This window comes from Nematolebias whitei, chromosome 22 (assembly GCF_014905685.2).
Source record: "Nematolebias whitei isolate Nwh7 chromosome 22, NemWhi1, whole genome shotgun sequence".
In the NCBI taxonomy this organism is placed as follows: Eukaryota; Metazoa; Chordata; class Actinopteri; order Cyprinodontiformes; family Rivulidae; genus Nematolebias; species Nematolebias whitei.
This window is the reverse complement of record NC_056519.1, coordinates 21,775,800-21,784,488: the sequence shown is the minus strand read 5'-3', so window position 1 is coordinate 21,784,488 and position 8,689 is coordinate 21,775,800. Positions and strand designations below refer to the sequence as shown.

The following is an 8,689-nucleotide window of genomic DNA, read 5'->3' as shown; positions in this document are numbered from 1 at the left end:
CCCCCCCCCCCCCCCCCCCCCCGCAAGTGTAGTGAATGTGGGGACAGCTTTCCTGTAGCTTCACTACTAATTAATTATTCTTAAAGCTAGTTCAAGCACAATAATATTAATTATTTAAATACAATGGATTCTTTCTTTTTCGTGTTAAATTAATGCCACGTGACCGAGATAACTGTGAGGATTGTCTAATCAGTGACATGAGACGCCATTTTTCTTTGACCCATCAGAATAAATGCGGTCATTTATTTAACAGAATCAAAATTTAACATCAAGACATGTACACATTGATTTGCTGATCTGTTTCTGATTAATAAAACTTGGCACGCTTTACTAACAAGACAACAGAACATTTCTGAAGGCATCTAGATTACTGGCAAAATAGAAGTTTAAGGGAAAGAATAGAGAAGTTTAAAAGGAAGAGGGATGAAGGAAAGATGTATGTTTGTTGACCAGAATTAGCACGCTTCTTTCAACACCAGCTCAAACCCCCGGTCCACTTAGTGCGTAACAACTTGTGATGTCTCTTTACCTTTGCAGTGGATGGACAGCTCCAGTATAGAGGTCCCTTCGCACGCTACCTTTCAGCGTCTCCGGTCAGGGTGGCTGGTCATCGTCAGAAGTCATGTGGTTTACTCCGTCCAACAGAACAAGCTTCCTTCGAAGTTGTAGGGCGTTACGCCCGGGTGAGTTCACAGCGAGGCGCTGTGACTCCAGCTGGGATGGACGGACCCTCGTCTCACGGTCAAATCCATCAGCTATTGATTAAATCTGAAAGTTCCTTAGGAACTCTCAGTAAAACGTCAGTTAGAGATTCCACTCAGAAGTGGAAGACTCCATAGTCCCAAGAAAAACTCAGGAAACTGCAGGAAGACCGCCAGGAGACTGAAGAAGACTCTAGGAAGACTCTAGGAAGACTGAATAGTTCCAGGAAGTGTTGACTTTTAAAAGAGTCCTCACTTCCGGTCACTTGGTACTTCCTGATTGGTTGAAACAACCAGCAGGAGGGTGTTTCAGTGATGTCAGAGGGTTATTAAAAGTCAAGAGGGGATGCAGGAATGTTTAGGAACGATTAGTACAGACAGAGAAATGTTTTGAAGAAGTGAGAAACTTTGCAGGTGCTAGCTTCTTGTTTATTGTCTGCTAGGTTTAAAAACAAGATACTTCGTTCTAATAACTTGCTTTCTGACTGTCTCTGACTTTCGACCGACATCACTACTCCTCATTCAGATGGAAGATCAAAATGCACAATTACTTTGTAAATAGACATTTAAAAGGATTTCTAAGTCTAATGAGGTTTAAAAATCATTAATACTGTTTCACAGTTGATTTAAAATGAGTGGTTCACTTCAACATTTAGAAATGGTATGAACTAAACACACTTTCATTATCAAGATATTCTAAAATAGTAATGATAATGTAAAAAAGAAGAGTGTTCTTTCAATTGATTAATTCAGGATACAATTAAATAGTCTAACAATGAGCTAATTTGTATTTCTGGATTCAAATCAATGAAATAACAGTTCCTGTCCCCTGAAGGTCTTCAGAGACAGGTTGAGGTCGGAGGCCTAGTTCACTACACAAGCTGTGCTCAGACATGTCTCCATCCCTCCCCATCAACAAAAATCATGGATGAGATGAGCACCCCGCCATGGCAAGTTAACTAGGGGAAACACTGATGTTGATGAAGGAAACAGAGGGGATGAGGAAGTGATGGGTAGGTTTGGTGTCAAGGAAAGAAACCAGGAAGGACATATGGTGGTGGATTTTGCCAAGAGAATGGAAATGACTGCAGTCAACACCTATTTCCAAAAGAGGGAGGAACATAGAGTGACCTATAAAAGTAGAGGAAGGAGTACACAGGTTGACTACAATCTGTGTAGAAGAAGAAACCTGAGGGAGATTGGGGACTGTAAGGTTGTGGCAGGGGAGAGCGTGGCCAGACAGCATTGGATGGTTTTGTGTAGAATGACTGTTGTTTTGAAAATGAGAAAAAGAGTAAAATCAGAGAAGAAGACCAAATGGTGGAAGCTGAAGAAGGAAGAATGTTGTGAGAAATCCAGAGAGGAGCTGTTAAAGGCTCTGGGTGGTAAGAAAGAGCGCCCAAATGACTGGACTACTACAGCAACGGTAATTAGAGAGACAGGTAGGAAGGCATTTTTGCCTTATCAGCCAAACGTTAAGGCAAAGAAGAAAAGGGGAAATAATTAAAACAATCAAAGCTACTAATAACTTAAAATAGTTACTGCAGTACGATGGATGTTTTCACGCTGCAGAGCAACACAGAGCAAGAATTCACAGTGACATTCAGTATGTTCAGTATGTTCAGTATGTGTACATTTAAAATTTTCTAAATAAAGGCAGAGCAGTGGCTCAGTTGGTAGAGTGTTGCCTCTCAGTGAGAAGGTCACAAGTTCAAACCCTAGCTGTGGGCCTTTCTGGGTGGAATTTGCATGTTCTGTCCGTGCATGTGTGGGTTTTCTCCAGGTACTCCAGCTTCCTCCCACAGACCATAAACATGCATGTTAGGCTGATTGGTAACTCTAAATTGTCCCTAGGTGTGAGTGAGAGAGTGAATGGTTGTCTGTCTTGTTTGTCTCTATGTGGCCCTGTGATGGACTGGAGACCTGTCCAGAGTGTCCCCCACCTCTCACACAGTGATAGCTGGACATGGGCACCAGGGACCTTTGTGATCCAAAAAAGAAGAAGCGGGTAAAGATAATGGATGGATGGATGGATGAATGGATGGATGGATGACCTAGCAAACACACTAAAAGATCATCGCAAATAAAGACTAAATTTATGCAACCAGAAGCTGCAACATATATCTACATACATAACACAGCACAACTACCGTACTTGCCGCCATAAACGTCGCATCATTACGCGTCACCGCTGACAACCCAGAAACATGGGCTGGTGTGCCAAAAATCGATTGACTGCTAAATGGCGGCCACGGGAGGACTTTTAACAAGAATTTAACAAGATTAACGCTTAAAAACAATTATTTGTTTGCTCAATATTATAGTAAAGGTGTGTCTCAGTCTAACTTTTCCTTAATAAATGCACTTTGACAATCAAATCAGCTGCATTTCAAAAGCCGATACTTGGCAGCAGGAGCACGCAGAGGGACGCCTTGCTGTGCATTTCTTCGAACTTTAACAAGATAAGCACATAAAACAAATATTTGTTTGCTCAACTTTATAGTAAATATGTGTCTCAGTTGAACTTTTACTTAATAAATGCACTTCAATGGTCAAATCAGCTGCATTTCGCCGGGGCGGTGCAGCGAAATGAAGATGATTTGATGGTTGCCCCAGGCATGATCCCAGAGCTGGCTCTAACCATGGCAAGCTGATTGTGTCATTAATAGCCACATTTACCTATTACATGACACAACAGCATGCCATTGTACACGAGTCCCATCTAGCGGCTGAAAATGGTAGTGTTCAATATTTTCAATGTCAGAATGAATGAAAACGATCATATCTCAGCTAAAAATTGGTTTATAAATATGGGAAAAAAACATAAATTAGTCACCTCGGTGTATAAGTAGCAGGGCATGCAATTTATGCAAAAAACTGTGACTTATAGGACGAAAAATACGGTAGCTTTCAGCATGAACCTTTAATTTAACCATTAAGCATACATTGTAATTATGACTAAAATGGAAGATTTATTTGCAATTATCTCTGTACAGACGAGCATGTGGTAGTTCCCGTCAGTCACAACTGTATTCAGCAATAGTATTGATTGCCAAGACATAGGGATCAGGCTGAAAAGGATGTGCAGCAGAATAGGCTTATTAAAGATAGGATTGTTAATGTGACAACTCAAAACGGTTCATAAATCACAAGTAAAGCGTCCATGTCCCATTCAGAGTTGTGCTTTCAGAAATTAATCCAGTCTATCGGAACCAAAGAGGCAGAGCATAATTCTGCTGTGCTGAAGCCAAGTGATGCATTCAGTTTGTGTTGGACATCTCCCTTGTGTCATATACTATTTTGAATTAACTCACTTTGGCGATCCTCTTTGTGGTTAACTACTTTTATAAACTAACTACAAAGTTGCTGTGCATTATCATCATTAATATTCTCTTAGTAATAAATCTGTTTGTATTAAAGTACAGATGTTTGAAGAAATGTGTGAGAGAGTCACTTCCCAGAGACACTGTGAGTGTTGAAATGCATGCTGGGTAGGCATTATGTGTGCAATGTTTCTGACTGTTTACAATGTTTCTGAGTGTGAAAATGGGTTTTCATGTTATTTTCCTGTTCTGGTTTGGTTTGACATTTATGTTAAAGTCTCTGTTATAAATGTAAACTGACACCATGACTCAGAGACTGTTTGGGGAAAGTGCTGCAAGGGTGGTGTCTGTTGGATAAATTAATTACCCTTTCATCATCTCATTAATTAAATAAGCCACACTGAAGAAACAAGAATTTTTTTAAACCCAGTTTACTCCTTGCAGGGGGTTTACAGGCTTACACAGATGGAAGCTCCCGTCGTAAGATCTGCCCACAGATAGTATAAAGAAGCGTCTATTTATAATGATAACCAGACAGAGAGAGAGGTGAAGGCAACTTCTTCTTTCCAGCTTACAGATTTGAAAGCGTCAGAATCAGTTATCAGTTATGCAGGCTCCTCTCTGAGTAGACAAAAAAACTCTTTTGACTTCACACATGTGGTAAGTGATAACATCCATGACCTGTACCTAAATTCCCCTGACAGTGACATCACCGCATGGCACTTGGCTTTGCTCAATAGCAAAGCATCGCTCCATGTAAGTCACCATTCTCCTGTACACTTTTATTGCGGAGAACGGTCTTTTAAAAAAATAGTGGACTTGAATTTCCATCCATCCATTATCTTTTACTCGCTTCTTCCATTTGGGGTCACAGGGATTGCCGGTGCCCATATCCAGCAATCACTGTGTGAGGGGTGAGGTACACCCTGGACAGGTCGCAAGTCCATCACAGGGCCACATAGAGACAAACGAGACAAGCAAGCGTTCACTCTCTCACTTAGGGACAATTTAGAGTTAACAGTTGGTCTAACATGCATGTTTTTGGTCTGTGGGATGAAATTGGGAGTACCCGGAGAAAACCCACGCATGCATGGAGAGAAAATGAAAACTCCACCCAGAAAGACTCCCAGACTGGGATTTGAACCGGGGACCTGCTCTCTGAGAGGCAGCAGCTTTACCATTTGTGTCACCGTGCTGCCGGACTTGAATTTACCAGATTTAATTTTACCAGTAGCTAATTCCGCTAAAGGTTTTCAAAGTTTGTGAAAATGCTAATCTGCTAAATGGAAAGTTAGTTCTGCTATTAGTGGATTAGCTGAACCGTACCCACCATTGGCAAGGGGCATATGGGATGGTGGAAGGAGTATTTTGAGGAGCTAACGTATGGAGAGAATGAAAGGGAAAGAAGAGTAGAGGTCATAGAAACTGTGGACCAGGAAGTGGGGAAGATTAGTGAGGGTGAAGTCCAGAAAGCTCTGAAAAGAATGAAGAAGAGGAAGGCTGTAAGTCCTGATGACATACCAGTGGAGGTTTGGAAATGTCTTGGAGAGATGGCAGTGAGGTATTTGACTCAAATAGTCAATGGCATATTTGTGGCTGAGAAAATGCCTGAGGAATGGAGAAGAAGTGTGCTGGTGCCCATTTTTAAGAAGAAGGGTCATGTACAGTACACAGTTGTAGCAACTACAGGGGAATTAAGTTGATGAGTCACATGATGAAGATCTGGGAGAGAATTGTGGAAGCAAGACTTACACAAGAGGTGACTATTGGTGAGCAGCAGTATGATTTCATGCCAAAAAAGAGCCCCACAGATGCCATATTTGCTTTGAGGATGCTGATGGAGAAGTACAGACAGGGTCAAAAAATAACTCCATTATGTCTTTGTGGATTTTGAAAAAGAATATGTTAGAGTGTATGACTCTACGTCTGAGCAACAAATGACAGGAAAAGTAGTACCGTATTCAAACTACCCTCTGCTGGAACTTGATTTCAAATACACTGCCTGGCAAAAAAAAAGTTGCCACCAAAAAAAAAAAAAGGTCACACACTAATATTTTGTTGGACCGCCTTTAGGTTTGATAATGGCATGCATTCACTGTGGCATTGTTTTGATAAACTTCTACAATGTCACAAGATCTATTTCCATCCAGTGTTGCATTAATTTTTTACCAAGATCTTGCATTGATGACTAGGCACTAGTCATGATGGGTGTATCACTTCACCTGCCTCTCTTCTTACCGTGATGCACCCATCACTCTGGAACGGGTCAATCTGGACTCATAAAACCACATGACTTCTTCCATTGCTCCAGAGTCCAATCTTGATGCTCCCTAGTAAATTGAAGCCTTTTTCCCAGTTAGCCTCACTGATTAGTGGTTTTCTTAAGGCTACACAGCTGTTCAGTCCCTAGAGTTCCCTTCACATTGTGTGTGTGGAAATGCTCTTACTTTCACTATTAAACACAGCCCTGAGTGCTACTGTTGTTTTTCTTCCATTTTATCTCACCAAGCGTTTAAGTGATCGCCAATCACGATCATTCAGGATTTTTTTCCGGCTACATTTCTTCCTCGAAGACGCTGGGTCCCCACTATACTTCCAGTTTTTAATAATGCGTTGGGCAGTTCTTAACCCAATTTTACTAGTTTCTGCAGTCTCCTTAGATGTTTTCTCTGCTTGATGCCAATGATTTGACCCTTCTCAAACAGACTTACATCTTTTCCATGACCACGTGATGTGTCTTTGGCATGGTTGTTTAAGAAATGAGAAGGAACTCATCGCACCAGTTGGGGTTAAATAACTTGTTGCAGCTGAAAGATAATCACCTATGCAGTAATTATCCTATAGGAGGCTCGTACCTATTTGCTTAGTTAAATCCAGGTGACAACTTTGTTTTGGCCAGGCAGTGTATTTGCCATTGTCACCCTAAGAGAAACTTTGCCACTGCATGATCCACTCAGTGACTTTTAGGTGTCCAGGCCTTATGGCAGCAAAATAAGCATAAATCATCACTATTCCACCTAAATGCTGTGCTTAACATTTGGAATAAGGTGTTTGGTTTTCTTTAAACATGGCACTGTGCATTATGGGTAAACAGGTCTATGTTGGCCTCATCTGTCCAAAAGACCAGTTGTCTTGTGATTCAATCAGATGCAACTTACAACTTTTTAAAGTTGTGCTGTCATGTTATTTATAGAAATGAGACTTTCTCCTGAATGCCCCCCCCCCCCCCCAACTTAGCATTTCTTAGCCTTGCACAGTCTGACATTGGGGTGAATGTATTACAATGTCCACTCCTTGAAAAAAATGGCATCTGTCAAGAGTGTTTTCAACTTCTATTTTATTCCAAAGGAAATGACCTTGACCTTTCCCAAATTGATGAGCAGCAATATTTTCTTCTCTAAGATCATTGCTGTTGTCTTGTATGTATGTTCCTGCTTTATAGAGGGTGGACTTGTTTTTTTTTTCACACATCTTTTTCATTTTGGTTTAATTTTGCTTAATAAATGATGACCTGGTGGAACCTGTTGAGTGGTTTTATACATATTGATCATTTTATTGTGTCTTGATATGTAAAACAGGCAGACGTTCATTTTCTTTTTCATTTCTGTAATTTTGTCACATTTTTACTTTTATTTCAGGGAGTTGTTCGTGTTCAGAAATTCCAAAAATGGCTTTAACTAACCCCCCAGAAGAGACCTGCAACGGGACGGCCAATAAATTTCGCTACGTTTGTGTTCAGGGTTATGTCAGGAAAGCTGGAACCTCAAATCTCCTCAAGTGCCAGAGTGGACAGTGGGCCTCATCCCCAGACCTCAGTTGTATACGTAAGAATCTACTGTTCCTCTCTAGTTAAACCTTTAACAAGTGGTAATACAGAATTACAGAATGGGTATTAAAACTAATCAAACCCTTTCAGAAACACTGCAGAAAGCCAGAACGGTCATGTTACCAATCATCTGAGCTGAGAACGCTCATTTTTGAGAGTTTAAACTTGTGAAGCTAGTTTCATCTCCAAAGAAAACAACACATGCATGTCAGCACATGGAAGTAATTTAGGACTACAACATACCTCTCGTGTTCAGTCAGCTCCCGCTCAAGCTAACTCCAGCTGGAGTTCCTGATGTAGCTATACTGTATGACTTTATTCATCCTGCAGCATTTCATATATCCATTAATCAACCTTCTTGTCAAAGAGCATTATTTTAAAGAAAAGCAAAACAAAATGTATAAAATAGCAGGAAATGTAGCGACATAATAAAAATCACTGTACATTAAACTAAGTGTATAGTCAGCTGGAATCAAAAACCAAAACTGTGGAGAGAAACCAAAAGAGAAAAATGAAAACTATTTAAAGGATTTAAATGCCAAATAAACAAAACAAACAAAATGCAATGCAAAATCATGCAAATAGCTTTTCTAGCTTAAATAAACTTTGTTTCCTGTTTGAATAACAAACTAAATAAACTTAAAGCACAAACTGACTGTACTGCTTATTAATGAACAAACTGTCATTTATTTTGTTTCAGCTGACCCGAAAGCAACAAACAAACCTGCAAACAGCTCAGGTGAGGATTTGTTCTTTAAACATAGCATATATACAGTGTATGTATATATAATAAGGATCGTACAGATTTTATTTGTAATATAACATATATGACAGATCAA

At 40.2% G+C, this 8,689-nt stretch overlaps 1 protein-coding gene across 1 annotated transcript in view; it reads left to right on the top strand.

The window, feature by feature from the left end:
- The window catches only part of il15ra (interleukin 15 receptor subunit alpha), a 19,205-nt gene that overhangs the window by 2,232 nt on the left and 8,284 nt on the right, over window positions 1-8,689 (top strand). Inside the window, exons 2-3 of the mRNA XM_037696218.1 lie at window positions 7,663-7,848; window positions 8,551-8,589. Coding sequence (XP_037552146.1) covers window positions 7,663-7,848; window positions 8,551-8,589 — 225 coding nt within the window. The remainder of the gene's footprint in view (window positions 1-7,662; window positions 7,849-8,550; window positions 8,590-8,689) is intronic.